This window comes from Podarcis liolepis, assembly GCF_965112155.1.
Source record: "Podarcis liolepis genome assembly, chromosome: 13".
NCBI lineage: Eukaryota > Metazoa > Chordata > Lepidosauria > Squamata > Lacertidae > Podarcis > Podarcis liolepis.
Window position 1 is genome coordinate 48,729 of NC_139573.1, and position 19,201 is coordinate 67,929.

The 19,201-nt window shown below is 53.2% G+C and overlaps 1 protein-coding gene across 4 annotated transcripts in view; it reads right to left on the reverse strand.

Annotated features, from left to right (window-relative positions):
• Positions 1-1,600: 1,600 nt before the first annotated feature.
• Positions 1,601-19,201, reverse strand: part of LOC310692002 (NXPE family member 3-like) — a 31,327-nt gene continuing 13,726 nt past the window's right edge. The window contains exons 1-6 of one of the 4 annotated variants that reach the window (XM_083472347.1): positions 12,017-12,443; positions 11,730-11,888; positions 7,443-8,170; positions 6,087-6,160; positions 5,641-5,853; positions 1,601-4,785 (exon numbers count right to left, since the gene is read on the reverse strand). In XM_083472347.1, the coding sequence (XP_083328473.1) occupies positions 4,256-4,785; positions 5,641-5,853; positions 6,087-6,160; positions 7,443-8,170; positions 11,730-11,888; positions 12,017-12,424 (2,112 nt within the window). In that variant the 5' untranslated portion in view covers positions 12,425-12,443 and the 3' untranslated portion in view covers positions 1,601-4,255. Of the gene's footprint in view, positions 4,786-5,640; positions 5,854-6,086; positions 6,161-7,442; positions 8,171-11,729; positions 11,889-12,016; positions 12,444-19,201 lie in introns of those variants that run through there. The other 3 variants (XM_083472348.1, XM_083472350.1, XM_083472349.1) reach the window with 3 other exon arrangements.

Below are 19,201 nucleotides of genomic sequence, written 5' to 3' on the forward strand. Positions count from 1 at the left end.
TATTCTTTTACCTCCTCATAAGGCTTCATTTTCCATTTATTTCCTTCCTCTTGTACTAATTTTTCATACATAACCCAATTTTTGCTCATATTTATCTTTTTCAAGTGTTAACGTGAAAACTTTCAGGCTGTTTATATTTTGATGCAGGCCCTCCACTAATCCTCAGATGATGAAAATAGGGACATTTCTTTCTCCCAACTGACCCTCCTCGATGCCAATTTTTTGTTCTTCCCCCTTTAGAGCATTTCCTATCAGAAGAAGGGTGGGCAGCACACCAACAGGACCCAGCACAGACACCCTCCACCATCCTGAGAAAACCTCTTAATTCTGATTTGATTTGATTGGTAGATTTACAACAAGACAAACACTCACTAATAACAAAATTTTAGAAAGGGGCATGATTAGACACAGATGCACAAAGCTTTTTTTTTTTTTAAAGTCAATATTCCTTGTACTCCGCTCTTTCTCCCTTTAGTCCCACCCAGGGTGGCCCTTCCCTCTGCCTGCTGCTCAGAGCCAGTATGTCATGCAGCACTGGGCAACAGCAGCCTCTCCTCCTCCTCCCCTGCTCTCCAGCAACCGCTAGGAGCTGCCCAAGCTGCCAGGGGAAATAGGGGTGTTCTGGGCAATGGCGAAGCTGCATGGTCTGGCACCTGGGGTGGATAACAGGTGGTGGCATGGCTGGCGCACATCCCCGAGGAGTGTGGTGCGTCGCCCGTGGGGGCATGGCACACGTCCCGGGGGCGTAGCGCATGGCGCAGTGGGGGGTGGCGTGTGTCCAGGGGTGGCCGCAATGGTACCCCCCTCCCCAATGGTGCTGGGGGCTCTGCGCTCACCCCGCTCCTCTGCCAGTGGTTCTGGGATCACAGCAGAAACCAGGGTGGCTTCAGGACACTTTGAATGGTGTGTAGATGTTAAATATTTTCTGGAACATATGCAGATGCCTTTATAAATGGACTCGTTGAGCCCTGGGTTACATTGAAGGGTTTGATGCAACCGCAACAGAATATTATTATTATTATTATTATTATTATTATTATTATTATTATTCTTATTATTATTATTACTACTACTACTACTACTACTACCCCTCCCATCTTCCTTCAAAGGTAGCCCCACGTAGAGCGCATTGCAGTAGTCCACACGGGAGATAACCAGAGCATGCACCACTCTGTTGAGACAGTCTGCGGGGAGGGAGGGTCTCATCCTGCATACCAGATGGAGCTGGTAGACAGCTGCCCCAGACACAGAATTGACCTGCGCCTCCATGGACAGCTGTGAGTCCAAATGACTCCCAGGCTGTCCACCTGGTTCTTCAGGGGCACAGTTACCCCATTCAGGACCAGGGAATCCTCCACACCTGCCCGCCTCCTGTCCCCCCAAAACAGTACTTCTGTCTTGTCAGGATTCAACCTCAATCTGTTAGCCACCATCCATCCTCCAACTGCCTCCAGAAACTCACACAGGACCTTCACTGCCTTCACTGGTTCTGGTTTAAGAGAGAGGTAGAGCTGGGTATCATCCACATACTGATAAACACCCAGCCCAAACCCCCTGATGATCAGCATGTTGGCTGAAGACAAAAATTTCCAGAGGGAGGTTATATGCAATTTACTCTTTATTTTGATTTTCTATCAAAATTCATCTGCCCCTGCTGCAACAAGGCATGTCTTTCCTATATGGGTGTCTACAGCCACAGCAGGTGCTGCAACCTTCCAATGGTTGGACTTCACCCCCCAACGAACACTCCTCCATGGTCTCCTGAGACAGATGAATGCAAGGAGGAAGATTGCTAATCTGGGCCCTGCTAGGCCTACGTCTCCGTCATGCACACAGCAGAGCAGCCATGATATATCAAGATGAAGGACACCAGACCTCCTTTGTGTCTAACAAACTGCTTGGAGCCGTGTGCACATATTGGCTGCTTTAGATAAGGTTCATGGAGACATTGGCCTTACAACTGGGCAGCAGGAACAGCAGCCAGGATCCAAGACAAAGGTGTCAGGCGCTTTGGCAAAGCGGCGCTGAAGGGGCTTCAAAGTTCCCTCCATTCCCTGGAACATTGCTGATCCAGGGCAGCTGGCAGGGGTAGGTTTCCCTGGCTGTTTTTCCTTTTCTGCTTTGGTGCCTGCTTTACTTCGCATGCCGTTATGAGGCTGGCAGCCATGGGTTGTTACTGATCTAAACCTAGATTAGTTTCACAACCAGATGGGTTGGAGGGAGTCAGGCGTTGCATTATTTGCTGTAACTGATAGCTCTGTGCTTGCTGATTATTAGTTCCTGTGCAAATTAAGTTGCATTTAATATAATGTGAAAATAACTTTATTCTTAAATATTTCATCTTGCCTTAGTTCCTTTAAATTCAATCTTCTATGCCACTCCTGCATAAGGTTTATATCATTTATCATTCTGTTTCATTTCATTTAATAGATCTGTTGCACACCACCCCAATCTCCAAGCGCTGAGAGTCCCCAGGGATTCCAGGCACTTACCCAGGGTTCAGTTTGGTTGGAATGAAAGCCAGCAGAGACCATGGTATCTTCAGGATGTGTGGCTTATTTACACATATCTACAACCCAAGCATAGGGTGCTGGGGCTCCCAGCACTGACACCCAAGAAGGTCTTGCTTCTTCCAGCATTGGATTCCAGCAAAGATCCAGCATGTCTCTCCTTCTCTGGCCTCTGCCTGCTTCCAGCCCAGCTCATACACACCCAGCTCTGGCCATTGGCCTTCTCACCACCAGCCAGGTAAGGGAGGGGATCTACCTGTCTGCCCTCTGACACAAAGCCATTCCATTCTTATACTAGTGACCCATATTTAGGGGTCATTATGGTCCTTACCTGACTAATTCAACAAAGGGATCCTCAATTAGATGTTGACCCTTATTGGATCCAGGAATTACGACACAGGCATCATACAGCCTAACTGCACATGCTCTGAGGTCCAAGCACAGTGGGCAGCCAAAGAGGACAGCAGTGTGACTGGGGTGGTGTGAGGGAGGCGCAGTGCCTCTCAGGGGAGACCTCGCTGGCCCTTCTGGGGTAGAAGGGAGCATCAGGCCCCAAAGCCACAAGTGCAACAGTCTTCCTCCCACCCTGCTCATGACAGAGGACACTTTGGGTCCCCCCGAGCTCCAGGCTGGGTTTGTGAATTCTAAAGTGTCATGAATAAAAGGCACATTCCTAAGTGCACAAGGTAAATGCACCCACGTAACTGCATAAACCTCATCTCTGAAAATGTACAGCAGCCATGCTTAGCTCCTAGCCAACCTCAGAGACTCCCTCAAGACACAGAGCAGGGAATTCCTAATAGGTTGCCCCTCTGTGAACAGATTTGACAAGGATCTATTGAATGGCCAAGCAGACCTGTTAAAGGAGCAGATATCTGTCCTTGGCAATGGATTCTGGAGTCCAGCTATTCACCATTTCAAAAGGAGGTCTCCAACATCCATTAAGTATTTCCAGGCAACTTGATTGACAGACTTGAAATACGTTGGAGAAATATGGACTCTGAGCATGATCTGATTTCCATGTGCAGCCAATTTTGCGATGCACCGGTGATGTGTGTTGGGGTGTTCTTTCTGTGACAGGGCAGTCACTCTCTGAGGGTTTAAAAATTGTAACATGCTTTTGTTCAGGGCTCCCTCACCTCCTTGCAAGGGGGGCAGGCAGGGGTGAGTCTATTGCAGGGGTTGGCAAGGTTTACCTCGCCTGGGCCGGTTCACTCCAGCAGAGATCCCTCTGTGGGCTGGATGGCGTGTGCCTGTGATTTCCAGCATTTGCATCTGCGCAGACGCAATTTCCAGCATCTGCGTCTGCACAGATGCAATTTCCAGCATTGGGAAAGTGAGTCCCCGTGCTGCGCTACACCAGTTTACCACAGCGTGTAGGGACTTGCCGAGCGGGCGGCTTGGTTCGGGGGGGGGGGCTCATGGGACGGTTAAACGACCCCTGTGGGCCACTTGTGGCCCATGGGCCATAGGTTGCCGACCCCTGGTCTATTGCAACAGACCAATACAGATCAGCAGCTTGCCTTGCTTCCTTCCATTTGTATCTCTGACCACAGCAGATCTCCAGGGACCCAAAGTCCCCCCATTTTCCCCATAACATTTGTGGCTGGGGGGAAAGGGTGCCCCCCACTTTTCTGGAGGCCCCTTTCCCCACTGCAGGGGATCTTCGACCCGCTGTGCGGAGTGTGGCAAGGCATCTGGAGACCCCTGCCTGGGGCTCCTTCCCTCTCCCTCCTGGCTCAGTCTCATGGGCAGACGTAGGAGAGGAAGGAGGCAACTTCGTTCTGCACCACGACTTTGCCAGGGTGGATGTTGTCGGGCAGGTAGTGGCAGGAGGTCATGGCCCAGGCATCCACAAAGGCCACGCGCAGGCCGGTGAACATGGCGCGCAGCAGGTGGTCCAGCTGAAGGGAGAGCCAGTCGCTGCCGTAGACAGACTTGTAGCCGGTGTTGGCCGTCTTGATGACCACGGTGGTGAGGGGGCTGCGGGCCAAGAGCTGGGCCACAGCTTGCCGCACCCGGCGCAGCCGCCGGACGTAGACCTCCAGGGGGAAGGTGGTGAAGTGTGCCCAGAGCGTGAAGGCCACCACGATGTCAGGACCACCGCCCAGCGCATCCAGCTCGTTGGCCAGGTAGTGCAAGTCAGCCATCATGGTCTTGCCAGTGCGCAGAGGGAGACCGTGGGCACGCCAGCTCAGCACCAGGCCCCGGGTGGCCTCCACGGCCAGGAGAGGCCCCGACTGGTAAGTGACGTGGAGGTCGATCTGCTGGAGTGCTGGCAAGAGGGGCAGGGAGAGAGGGGGGACAGAGAGAGATTCAGACCCCAAACATCCCTGGGTTCTCCTGCTCTGGGTCCTGCCCACCCTCACAGGGACCCAGAGCAGCTAGAGCAGTGGTTAGGATCACAGAGTAGAAAGGGATCCCCAAGGGTCATCTACTCCAACCTTCTGCAACTCAGGAGTAATGTACTGAAATTTTATTCTCTGGGCTGCACTTTTGGAATAAAAATCTACTCCCGCCACACCAAACTTTTTCATTAATAAGAAATGTGTTGGAAAACCCAAGTTGGATTGTCCTCAGCATTTCCTGAGGCTCTTGCTCTCATTTGGAAAATAGATCTATCCATATTCTGCAAATGCAAAAAAGGGTTTTGATGCTGTACTATACTATAATTTAAGCATTTCTCGAATTGCCCTTGAATCTTCTGCCACACTTGCTATCCTCTCCTGCTGCCCCACTATGGTGCGCCACACCCTTTGAGAACCCGCCGCTCGGTTAGAGTGTTGGACTCAGACCTTGGAGAGACCAGGGTTTGAAGAGTTGCTGGATAGCTCAGTTGGTAGAGCACAAGAATCTTTCACTCAGGGTCATGACCCATGTTGGGTAAAATATAGTTATTTGGCCCCTTCCATGCTTCTCCTAGCCCCAGCCATCCATTCCTCCTCTTTCCACCCGGCATGACCAAACGGGACCTCCCTTGTACCCCCCTGCTCATTGTCCTCTTCCCTCCATTTTTTTTTTTTTTGGCCTGGTCTCCTCAGCTCAGCCCAGCTCAACCTGCCTCCGGTTCCACCTGAATGCCCAAAGTGTCCCCCCCCCCCGCCACTGCCCCAGGGGACCAGGCACTCACAAGGGATGAATCCCACCAGGAACTCCCACCACTGGCGCAGGGTGGAGTCTCCAACCATGTGGATGATCTTTCCTTTCAGGCAGCTGAGGGCCGAGTCTGGAGTAGTGAAGGGCCGACTGGAACACAGCAAGGAAACCCAGGTGTCCTGGTAGTAGAAGCCCACTGGGTTGGCGGGGGCAAGGCCAGGGCGGCACGGCTGAGGGGGTGGCGTCACTGCAGGGAAGCGGGCAAAGGAGAGAGATGGTCAGCTCCCACCAGGCCCGAAAAGTGCCACTCTGTCCAAAGAGACAGGAATTCACCATTTCAAAAGGATGTCTCTGACATCCATTATCAAGTATTTCCTGCCAACTCGATTGACAGACTTGAAATATGTTAGAGAAATATGTGACCAGGTAATAAAGGGACCAGGGACCAGCAGGGGGCAACTGACCCCCCTGGCAACTCACCGATGGCCTGCTGGGGGTTGGACAGCACCCGGATGACAGGCACACTCCCTGGGATGGGTTGGTCTGTCACAGCCCTGTGTGGACAGAGAGAAATGAGAAGAGGGGAAGGGGAAGAGGGGGTCCTGCAGGTGCTGCGGCCTGGGCTGCGCTTCTCCTGGGAAACTCCTGGCCCTAGGGAAGAACAAAGGGCATCAAGGGCCCCCAGAGCCCCTCCAGAGGCTGGTTCTGGCTACTGACTGACCGTGCTGGTGCATCCCCCTCAGGCACCTTCACCTGCCTCGCCTCCGCCTTTCCCACCTGCTGCTTTTACACGAAAGGGTCACGGGACGGCTGTGGAGTCAGGGCCCAGAGAGACACTCTGCAGAAGCCGCCCAGGTGGCCCCTGGGAGATGGAGGGGCGCCTCCCCTGCCCTCCCCGCCCTGCTCTCTGTTGTTTTTCTTCAAAAGATTCTGTTGGGGGTGGGGATATACAAAAATTAATATCGAATACCTTTTAAGAATATCAAAGATAAAACAAACAGATCTAAATAAAAGCACAAACAAAAAATGAAAAAGAAAAATAGGGAAAGAAAAGAAGAAAGAAAAAAGGAGAACTTCTGATTCTTTGTCTGTCAACTGCATATAAAAATTATTCAAAACATTAGAAAATAACTGGAATTTTTAAAAATATATAGAATCATAGAATCATAGAGTTGGAAGAGACCACAAGGGCCATCGAGTCCAACCCCCTGCCAAGCAGGAAACACCATCAGAGTACTCCTGACATATGGTTGTCAAGCCTCTGCTTAAAGACCTCCAAATGATTACAGCAGAGAGACTCTTGTGTCGACAAAGATGGAAGTATTTATTATTGTTTAATATGGAGGTTGTTGAAGTTATTGGAAACAAAGCTGATATGTCTGATTAGAGAAAAACGATTGCTAACGTTTATTAATAAGAATAATTAGAGAACACCTTTTGAACTTCTTGTGTAAAAAGGAAAACGAATTAATCTGTGACATTTGTGTTGGACATTTCAGGAAATATTGCCAGTTGTAGGTCATTCTAGAGTGAATATTTTGAATATTTTCTTTTATGTAACTGACAGAAAAATAAGTCTTTTTTACTTTCCCTCTCTTTTCCTCTTTTCCTTTCCTTTCCTTTCCTTTCCTTTCCTCTTTTTGTTTTCCTTTGGTGTTTTCTCTTCTCTTTCTCTCGCTGTTTGTTTTCATTTAATTTATTTTCTCTTACTCTGTTATGAAAATGCTTTAATAAAACCTTATTAAAAGCAGAAACAAAACCCCCACCTCTCTCTTTGAAAGACCTGTCTAACAAGCCTCCTGGGCGACTTGGCACCCTCCCCGACGCCCCCCTCACCTCGCAAAGAGAGCCTTCTCCCTGGGCGCCAGCACGCTTTTGTAGCGCCCCGACGAGTGGCGCACAAGGGCCGCGCAAGGGTGCGCCTGGGGCCGCACGCAGAACCAGCGCTCGCCGGTGCCCGGGTCCACGTACTGGCAGGCCGGCCCGGGCGGCGGGTGGACGTTGCACTCGGTCACCTCTTCCTTGCCCGGCTGGCCTGGCTGCGCGAAGTAGCCGGAGAAGGCGACCGTGGAGGGCTGCGAGCGGCGGATGCGGCGCAACAGCGCCACGGCCTCGCTGGAGTGGGTGAGGCGCACCGCCACGCGCACGGCGCCCGCCCACAGCAGCGGGAAGGCCAGCGTGTAGGAGCCGTTGCCGTGGTCCTGCACCGTCCCGGCCGCGGCCGCCTTCAGCTCCGGCGAGTGCACCTTGGCGCGCACGAAGTCGCCCCCGTAGCGCTTGCGCCGCCCGGCGTGGTCGCGCGCCTCCAGGCGCACCAGCAGCGTGTCGCCCACCGTGTAGTTGCGCGGGGCGTGCAGGAGCGCGTAGCCGCTCTTCTCCGGGCTGGTGGAGCTGGCCAACGCCACGTCGGCGGCCTCGGCGGGAGCCGGCCACGCGATCAGCTGGAGCAGCGCCTGCATCTCGCGGGCGTCTGGGGAGGGCATCGGGGCCGGGCGGGGGTCGCGCGCGGGCGGGGGCGCCGACTGGGCCCGGGGCTCCTCGGTGGCGATGATGTAGTACAGCACCTGCGGAGACCGAAGGAGAGCCGTCAGGCGGGCAGCAGAGCGGGTGCCTCGAAGGAAAACTCGCGAGCAGGCTCCAAGCGCAGGGCCGTCTCCCCTCCTGGCAGGGCTGGCACCCAGAAGCATAGCTGCCTCTGTAGAGTGCCACCAGTGGCGTAGCGTGGGTTGTCAGCACCCGTGGATTTTGCGCCCCCTAACCCGTGGAGCGCGCCCCCCAGATGTTGCGCCAGGTGCGGCCGCCCCCCCCTGCACCCCCACGCTACGCCACTGAGGCTTAGCCTTTGTGGCCAGGAGCCATCGCGAGCATATTTTAAAGAGGTCTAGAAAGGGAGACCCCCCCCTCTTTTCCCAGCCCCCACCCTCGAAGATGATGGTGGTGGTGAATTAAATGTGTATACCGCCCTTCATCCATAGCTCTCAGGGCGCTTCACAGCATAAACATGGCCGTTCACATCCTGCACCGGGTCTTTCCACGCTCCCCACGATGCCCGCTGGCTACCGAGGAGAGACCCCAGACCCGGGCTTTGCGCAGGGGGGTGTCTATTCCCTCTGTGCGCCAGGTGCCTCCAGTGAGGCTGAAGGGCAGAGGGATGGGTGCTCCTGACAGATTTGGATTTTTATGACTTTTTTGTATTAGGCTTCTGCATTCTGGCCATCTTTTAGCGCAGTGTTTCTCAACTGGGGGCCATATGGCTCCCTGGGCCCTCCCCCCAGGATATTCCAAGGGGGCCACAGATGAAAATCGTGTAAATGGGGCGGGTACGGCACGAGACTGGGGGGGGGGGGCAGAGAGAGAAGTGAGAAGTGAAGAAAACAGAAGTGACCTAGAGAAATAAACAAGAAAAAGACGTTGCTGTTTCTTTTCAAGAAGTGCTGCTAGAGCTGCAGAACGAAGTAGCAGCCAGAGTAACTTTCAGTCAAGAAAAACACCGTTTTTGGATAAAGTGTACAATATCTTTAAAGTTTCCACAGCTTTGGGATAAAGCAAAATTGTTTTAGTGGCATTTCCTACGTCTTACTTAGTAGAAGGAGGTTTCTACCTGGCCTGAGCAGTCTGAAGGGGGGGGGGCAGCAGAGCGTAGAGGAGAGGGTCCCTGCCTAACCCCTTTCCCACCAGCCATTATCCAACTCAATATTATTCCAGGCTGACCCTGCTTCTCCTTAGCCCCGGGAAGCCATGAGTCAAGAGAGAAGCAAGAAGGGAGGAAAACTGTGCTCCTTCAAGGTTCAGCAGACCCCCCCCCAACCCTGAGGGTGGGACCCTTCCCCAGCCCACTGGGACCCCAAGCCCTGCAGGAAGGAGGGGCAGGGCAGAGGGGAGCAAGGCATCTCCTGGTTAAGCTCCGCTGGTGCCCTTGTGGGGCTGAGTGAACTATGGAAGGCAGGGAGGTGCAATCCAAACATCTGAGGCTGAGGTGCGGCTCCGGAAGTGGAAGGAGCATCCATCATACTCCCAACAACCGCTTATTATATTTGCTGCAACCCAGGAACAGAGCAGGAACAGAGTCTTCCAAGAAGGATCTGGGAAGAGCCAAAGGGAAGGAGGGGAGGGGAGTGCCCGGAGGCAGAGCCCCTGCTAACACACACACACACACACACACACACAAAAACTTCCCAGTTTCCTTTGGGGGAGGGAGCAAGAGACATTTTCTCTCAAAAAATTGACCCTGCACAAGAAGTTTTTGATTCCCTGTAAGGAAGTTTTTGATTTTATTTTTAAAGCAAAGCTACCTTTTCCCTTTTTAATCTTAATTCCCAATTTGGACTGCTCTTACTTTGCTCCTCACACACACCAAACACACAGCAACACCCATCAATTCTGCAAGTCCTCTTCCTTCAGAGGGAGAGGGCGGGCAGGGGGTCAAATCCCCTCCTCCAAGCTCCAAATCCAGCAGGGATTCTGAGGGCAAACCATTGCAGAGTGCGTTTGACCCCAAAGGAAGAGGTTCAAGTAACTTCTGCCAACTTGGATAGAGGCACCACACGACTCCCCTCAAAGATTCCTGGATTTTGTTTGGGTGAGGGGAAATCTGGTCCAGTTGGGGGTGAACTATGGCTCCCAGGATCCTGGGGGGGAAGCCGTGTCCCTTAAATGTGCACATCCAGAACCCTGGCTGAGAAGGGCTGGAGGGGGAGATTAAGCGGCACTTCCCTCTCATCTCCACCAGTCAGTCAAGCTTTTTGCATTTCCCCCCTGCCCACCCAAGGGGCCAGCAAAGCACAAGGAACTCAGAAGACCACCCAGCCCAACCCCTTTCCCCGAGAGATGGGCTCTTCCACATCTCATTCCCTTTGGCACCCAGCTCACTTGCCCCTGAAACATTACTGAGCAAAATGTGAGCACTCCAGGCAAACCAAGAGGCAGCTCATAGAATCGTAGAATCGTAGAACTGGAAGGGACCCCGAGGGTCATCTGGTCTGTAAGGAATAAAAATGTCTCTTTTTCACAAAAGCATAAAAGGTCAAAAGGCCTCCAATAGTTGCAGCTTCTGAGCAGAATGTTGCAACAACTCAGAAACCATAGACGCGCTTGGGGACTTATCTTTACTGGCTTGGGGTTAGAATGCCAGAAAACAGGGTGGCTTACTGCTGGAATGTGGTTTAGACACTTCAGTAGGGTAGAACTGGATAGAAATCATGTGCGCCTAAGGGGTGGTCAGGATGTGGCTTCATCGCTTGGGTAAATGCATGAGAACACACTTTCTTATTTGGGTATAAGTACGGTAATTAAGAGTGATGGTCCCTGGATTTAGAGGGATGTCAATAGGGGCAGAGAGTTTAATATTTTAATTAAGCGGTCCTGATAAGACTGTAACCCCTGTGTGCCTCCACCCAATGGGGAACAGGTGACATAAACTTGTGTTTTACTAAACTGGGGTGTACCTGCTTTTGGGACGCCCAAATCTTGAAAGAAACGTATATGTAATCAATAAACTAACTTTTTGCTGCTTCACCAATTTTGCTCAAATTTTTATTTAAAGGTCCCAGGACCCAGAGTCTTGGGGCTGGTGTTTTATATTTCACATAGTCCAACCCCCTGCAATGCAGGAATCTCAACTACAGCATCCAAGACAGATAGCCACACACCTCTGCTTAAAAACCTCAAAGGAAGGAGAGACCCCCCCCATGGGTCTTTTGTAAGTTCTTGTGGGAACTTTGGGATGGGACCCCCCCCCCCCCGGTCAGGTTGCACGTCTGTCTGACACTGTCTGGCTTGATGGCGAATGCAAGTAGTGGGGCTGAGCAAGGACAGACCAGGAACAGGCCCCACAGAGGCAACATGTCCGCTCTTGACCCACATCACCATTCCTTTTCAATCACATGCACACCCCAAAGTCAACCCCACTGAGCCCTCCCCACTCCCTGCTGGGGCTTTTTAGTTGGGGGCAACTTGACTTAGCCCAGTGACCAGCAGCAGCCCCAGGAGATGCACGCCCACCCGCCCCTCGAAAGACTGCATCCTCCCAAAGGGCTCCATTCAGCTTTTACCCCCCCCCCCACCCAGGCCTGGTATTTTTAGACAGCATGATACTCCCCCAGTCAACCTGCCCCCTTGACTCACCACCAGCAGGAGGGCTAGTCCAAAGCAGAAAAAGGCAGCTGGTCGGCAGCCCCCAGACGTCTTCTTGGCCAGGTGCCTCATTGCTTCCTCTGCAGGACGGTCTGTGCTGACAGGGCACGAAGGTGGGAGTGACTTGCTCTCAGAGAGGCCAAGCGCAACCTGCGAGGGGCAGAGAGCAGCCCAGGTGAAGGGAGGAAGGGAGTGGAGCAGTGAAGCCCTGGGTCCAGGGACACGCCTGTCTCCCGCTCTGGACCTTGCAGTGGGACTCTGACAGCCAGGCTACGGACCTTGAGAGGAGGACTCTCCCTTCCTGCACTGGATCTCCACCTCAATGGCCGCCTGCCAGGGAAGGGACTTCTGCAAGCAGATCTCCTCCTCCAGGGCCTCCTCAGAGGCCCCTTCCCAGCCCCATCTCTGGTGCCATCACAGCAACTGAGGCAGAGCCCATGGAGGAGGAGGAAGAAGAGGAGGAAGGCCCCAATATTGTCTGCAGGGCAAGCAACTCTGAACAGTTGCAGAAGGGGCGGAGGAGGAGAGGGTGTCTCCTCCTGGACCGCCTTCTCAAAAGGAGCACCTGAGGAGCAAAGCTCCATTTCCCAGGGAACGGGAACCCCCAGGGAGAGGCAGGGCAGCTGCTGGAAAGCCACTCCTCTGGCTGGGCAGGCAGCCACATAATGTTGTACATAAGTAGCCATGGCTCACTTCCTGTGGACCTCAAGGTGGAATTATTATTATTATTATTATTATTATTATTATTATTATTATTAATATATTATATTTATATATTAATCCCTGAGAGGCAGGTTGGGCTGAGAGGTAGAGACTGGCTTCATGTGAGGATTTGAACCCTGGTTCTTTCCCAGTTCCTGCTCCAGCCCTCAAACCACTACACCATCACTTGCTGAGGTTGGCTTGGGCTGCCAGGATGTCTGATGGCCAGAGGTGGGGGCAGTGGTTAGGCTACACTGCAGCATCTGGAGAGTCACAGGTGCCCCCCCCCAGCCCTCACGCAGCAGCATTCGTGGGGCAGTGAAATATACTCAGAGTCGCAAAGTGATTTCATGCTCTTTATTCAGCTCATAGTGGTGAGGAGGAATGAATGAAAGTCCCCTCACAGTATCTGTTTTATATACATTATTTACATAATGGGCTGCACATGACTGGCTAATCCCGGAATTCTACTGTAAGCCAATCAGGTTGTGGATTCACTTCTATCTGGAGCAGGATTGGGTGGTTCCTGCCAACCAATCATACTGCTGCATTGTTCTAGGACCAATCAGACTGCTGCATTCTGAATCCTATTGTTCTAGGACCAATCATACTGCTGCAGTTTGGATCCTATTCAACTCAGTACATAACACCCCTCCCCTCTAAGTTCCAGTCCTGCCCGGGAGGTCGCATTCATAGTCCTCGAGGTACGCCGGCGGCCTACGTGTGCGTTGCGGCCTGGGGTGTTCCCTGGTCCGGGCTCCAGGTTCTGGCTCGTGTTCCAAGGATGCTGGCTGTGATGGGCCTGTTTGGTCTGGCGCAACCGGCTCGCTCAATCGTGGTTCTGGTTCCGGTGTCCTTTCGGCCTCGCGGGTCCTCTCTGTATTTACTGATTCTGCCTCTCCTGCTGGCCCCTCCTGCTCTATGGGCCTCACTGCCCAGCTGTTCCCTTGGGACTCCTCTGACCTGTCCTCCTCCTGGTTTTCTCCCGGGAATCGTCGCCGTATCTGGTCGCAGTGGCGGCACCAGCATTGCCCCCCATCCGTTAGCACCTCGTACGACACGGGGCCAGTGACCCTGGTGACTGTGGCGGGTACCCATGCTGGGCCTGCCCCAAAATTCTTTGCGTACACTGGGTCCTGGGCCTCGAAGGTCCGGGGGTTCCTGCCTTCCCCCACCACTACCTCATCCTGAACTCTATCGGGGTGAAGGCGGTCCAATCTGATTGCAAGGCGCCGACCCATTAGTAGTTCAGCGGGGCTCTGGCCAGTCGTTTAGCTGGGGGTGCTGTGCTGTGCTGTGCTAGTAGGAATGTGGCAAGGCGGTACTCCCAATCCCCTTGTGTCATGCGGCGAAGGGTGTCCTTGGTGGTCCGCACCATGCGTTCTGCTTGGCCATTGGTGGCAGGGTGGAACGGCGCCGAACGGATGTGGCGGATGGCGTTCTGCGCTGTGAAGGTTTGGAATTCTCCTGATGTAAATGCAGTCCCGTTGTCTGAGACAAGAGTGTCAGGGAGCCCATGGGTTGCAAACAGCCTGCGTAGTACCCGGATGGCTGCGGACGTGGAAGTGGACGGTACCAGTGCGACTTCCAGCCATTTGGTGTAGGAGTCCACCACTATGAAGAATGTTTTCCCCTGAAAGGGGCCAGCGAAATCCACATGCAGGCGTGACCATGGTGCTCGGGCGGACTCCCAGGACTGGACTGGGGCCCTTGGGGGATCTGGGCGGGATTCTTGGCAGGCCTGGCAGTGTTTGACCCAGGCCTCTATCTCTCCATCGATCCCCGGCCACCACACATAACTCCTGGCAAGGGCCTTCATTCTTACTACCCCTGGATGTGTCTCGTGTAGGGCTGTGAGGACCCTTTTGCGGAGGGGCTGGGGAACAACGACCCTGCTTCCCCATAACAGGCACCCCTTGTGGGCCGACAGTTCATGTTTGCGGGTTGTGTAGCCGGCGAATTCTGGCCCGGGGGTGCTGCTGGGCCATCCCCTCCACACCCAGTCCAGGACTCGGGAGATGACCCTATCTTTCTTGGAATGGTGTGCAACTTCTTGTGCCTGAATGGGGCGGTCGGGAAGCAGCTCCAGGCTCATAACCTCTTGTGCAGGTGCTGGGTCAGGGCCTGTTTCCGGTAGTGGTAGCCTGCTGAGGGCGTCCGCATGGCCCATCGCCTTCCCAGGGCGGTGAATCAGTGCATACTGGTAGCTGGCAAGGAAAATTGACCACCTGAGGATGCGAGGAGACAGCACTTGGGGGGTCTGCTTTTCGGGGGCAAACAAGCCAAGCAACGGCTTGTGGTCAGTCACCACGGTGAAGGGCTGCCCGTACAAGAAATCATGGAATTTTTTTACTCCCTTCACGATTGCCAGACCCTCCTTGTCAATTTGCGAGTAGTTCCGCTCGGTTGCGTTGAGTGTCTGGGAAAAGTACGCCACCGGTACCTCTCTTCCATCCGGGAGTTGGTGCCCCAGGACAGCGCCAATGCCATAGGGTGAGGCGTCGCATGCTAGCACCACCGGCAGCCTCTCGTCGAAGTGTGCCAAGACCGAGTTTGAGACAAGCAAGTCCTTGACTGCCTGGAATGCGGCCTCCTGGCGCTGGCCCCACACCCAAGGGGCCTGCTTGTCCAGGAGTCTGTGTAGGGGCTCCGCTACTGCCGCCTTGTGGGGAAGGAAGGAATGGTAAAAGTTCAATAGTCCCAAGAAGGCCTGAAGTTCAGTCTTGCTCTTGGGCGCTGGGGCATCACAAATGGCCCGTACCTTGTCCCCAGTCGGGTGGACCCCTTCTGCGTCCACCATAAATCACAGAAAGTCCACCTTAGGCACTCCTAGTAGACATTTTTCCCGCTTCACCTTGAGACCCGCCGTCTGGAAACGGTACAGAACGGTGCGGAGGCGGTCCTCAAACTCCTCTGGTGTGGGTCCGGCAATCAACACATCATCGAAGAAGGGGGTGACGCCAGAAATCCCTTTAAGGAGAGAGTCCATTAGATTCTGGAATATGCCTGGTGCCACACTGACCCCGAATTGCAGCCGCTTTACCCTGAACGCTCCTCTGTGCGTCACAATCGTCTGTGCCTCTGCTGTGGCCTCATCTACTGGCAGCTGTTGATATGCTTGGGCCAAGTCCAGCTTTCCAAAAAATTTCGACCCAGCCAGGGTGGCAAGGACATGGCTGACCACTGGCACTGGGTATGCATGGGCCGTGAGGGCCTTGTTTATGGTACATTTGTAGTCTGCGCAGATGCGGACTGAACCATTAGGCTTGACGTGTGTGACGATTGGGGTTTCCCAGGGGGCATTAGGCACCGGCTCCAGCACTCCTTGATCCACGAGTCGGTCCAATTCCTCGTCTATACGGGGTTTCAAGGCGAACGGGACCCGGCGGGCCTTGAGCCTGACCGGTCGTACTGCGGGGTCAAGCTGTAGCGCAATGGGGGGGGCGTATACTGTCCCAATTTCCCGTCGAAAACCCCTGGAAATTCCTTGCATATGGCGTCCACGTCCACTTGTAAGCTAGTGTGGTTCACCCCGGTGACAGCTAGCCCCAGTGGTCCAAACCATGCCAATCCCAGTAAGCTAATGTAGGGACCCTTGACCACAAGCAAGTCCAGTTGCCGCGTCCGCCCTCGGTATTGCACCCTGAAGGTCCCCACCCCCATTGTGGGGACCTTACGTTTCTGGAAGTCCAGTAGGGTGAATGGTGCCGGCCTGAGTTTGGGACCCCCAGTAGGACACAGTTTCCTTAAGGTCCTTGCTGAGATTATGGATAGTGTCAAGCTCCATGCGGCATGGGGCCCCCTCTATCTGTACCTCTACATAAATTTTCTCTACGTTGGGGTGGGGCAACTGGTATACCTGGCAGTCCGTGAGCTCCGTCGAGTTGCCTTGGTGTGTTGGGCCCCGGGACCTGGGGCTCTTGGGTTGGTCATCTGATGCCTGGTGTCGGGTGGGCCGAGCCCGACACACCCGGGCGATGTGTCCCAATTTTCTGCACTGCCTGCACTCTGCGTTGCGGAAACGGCAGGTCCTCCTCTCGTGACTCTCCCCGCAGCTTGGGCAGTTTCCTCCTTCTCGTCGAGGCAGCTGTGGTATGTGGGCTGCTTGAGTGCGCTGCTGTACTCGGTGCACCTCCTCCCTGTCGGATCCTGAGTCGTTGGTGAGGTCTTCGTGGTGGACCCTCGGTTGGGATGGCAGGCTCGGCTGTGCCTCTTGCGTCGACCTCTCGGCAGCTTCCGTTGCCAGGGCCTCCTCCTGAGCGACCTGGAACGTTAGGTCCTTCTTAGCGTAGAGGCGTCGTTGCAGCTTCTCATCCTTCAGGCCACCGACGAGGCGGTCACGAAGCATGTTCTCCAGCTCTGAGAAGTTGCAGAACCGGGCGGCTTGGCGGAGAGAGGTCACAAACCCAGTTATGGTTTCCCCAGGGGCTTGCCACTTTGCGTAGAAGGCATTTCGACGAGCCACTACTGAGGGCTGCGGCGAAAAGTGCCCCTTCAGCTGTTTCATTATTGTTTTGTATGGAACAGTAGCGACGTCTTCAGGCGCAAGGAGAGCCCGGGCGACTTCAAACGTCTCCTCTCCGCAGACGCTGAAGAATATCACCCTCTTCTTGGCGTCTTCTTCGTCGGTGACCCCTTGGGCTTCTAGGAGGAAGGTGAAACGGGAGGCGTACGCTTCCCAGTCTCCAGATGCTGGGTTGAATGGCGAGAAGCTGCTGTTGGCTGCCATTCTGAGTTCCTTGTGCCCCGGAGCTGAAGCCTGGATACACGGTGCGAGGCAGCGGTGCGGCAGGTGGCGGTGCTGCGGTGCTGTGCGTGGCAGTCAGCTCAGCGGGATCCCACCTTCGTCGCCAGTGAAATATACTCAGAGTCGCAAAGTGATTTCATGCTCTTTATTCAGCTCATAGTGGTGAGGAGGAATGAATGAAAGTCCCCTCACAGTATCTGCTTTATATACATTATTTACATAATGGGCTGCACATGACTGGCTAATCCCGGAATTCTACTGTAAGCCAATCAAGTTGTGGATTCACTTCTATCTGGAGCAGGATTGGGTGGTTCCTGCCAACCAATCATACTGCTGCATTGTTCTAGGACCAATCAGACTGCTGCATTCTGAATCCTATTGTTCTAGGACCAAACAGACTGCTGCATTTTGGATCCTATTCAACTCAGTACATAACAGGCAGGAAGATCGCCAGATGGGGGGGGGGCTTTAGAGCCTGGAGTCCCTTTGCTCTGGAAGGAGGCAGAGACCTCTGTGCCTTTTGGGGAGGGGTCTAAAGCAAGAGGGAGGGGCTGCTTCAAGAGGAGCCCCTTTGGGAGGAAGCCTCTGGGTGAGAGGCAGGAGGAGAACTCTGGGAAGAGAAGCTGGAGTCCCCGCAATGTTGCTGCGTGAGAGGAAGCTATTCGGGGTGAGGAGCAGCTGGGAGGAGAGAAAGCGGGCAGTGTCCTGACATCACACACCCCGCCACCGCCCAGTTGATTCACTGCGCTCAGGTCTCTTTAAAAAGGTGAGGAGGATTGAGGGTGGCGGGGAAGTGAATTATTCAGCATTTTAAGGAGGGCAAAGGAGCTATTTTAATGGCCCAGATGTGAGCATATTAGTAGACTGCTTTTGGGTTGCTGTAACTGTTTGTGTACAACTATACAACTGTTGCTGTAACTGTTTCCACTCCAGTATCCCTGCCAAGAAAATTCCATGGACAAAGACAACAGGCATATAAAAGATATGACGCTGGAAGATGAGCCCCTCAGGTCGGAAGGCGTCCAACATGCTTCTGAGGAAGAGCGGAGGACAAGTACAAGTAGATTCAGAGCTGGTGAAGCGGCTGGGCCAAAGCCGAAAGGACGCTCAGTTGCGGATATGCCTGGAAGCGAAAGGAAAGTCCAATGCTGTAAAGAAAAATATTGCATAGGAACCTGGAATGTAAGAACCATGAAGCTTGGTAAGTTGGATGTGGTCAAAAATGAGATGGCAAGAATAAATATTGACATCGTGGGCACCAGTGAACTAAAATGGACAGGAATGGGTGAATTCAGTTTGGATGACCATCACATCTACTACGGTGGGCAAGAATCCCGCAAAAGAAATGGAGTGGCCCTCATAGTCAACAAAAGAGTGGCAAAAGCTGTACTGGGATGCAATCTCAAAAATGATAGAATGATCTCGATACGAATCCAAGGCAGACCTTTTAACATCACAGTAATCCAAGTTTATGCACCAACCACTGGTGCTGAAGAAACTGAAATTGACCAATTCTGTGAAGACTTACAACACCTTCTAGAATTGACACCAAAGAAGGATGTTCTTCTCATTATAGGGGATTGGAATGCTAAAGTAGGGAGTCAAGAGATAAAAGGAACAACTGGCAAGTTTGGCCTTGGAGATCAAAACGAAGCAGGGCAAGGGCTAATAGAGTTCTGTCAAGAGAACAAGCTGGTCATCACAAACATGCTTTTCCAACAACACAAGAGACGACTCTACACATGGACATCACCAGATGGGCAGCATCAAAATCAGATTGATTATATTCTCTGTAGCCAAAGATGGAGAAGCTCTATACAGTCAGCAAAAACAAGACCTGGAGCTGACTGTGGCTCAGATCATCAGCTTCTTACAGAAAAATTCAAGCTTAAATTGAAGAAAGTAGGAAAAACCACTGGGCCGGTAAGATACAATCTAAGTCAAATCCCTTATGAATACACAGTGGAAGTGAGGAACAGGTTTAAGGATTTAGATTTGGTGGACAGAGTGCCTG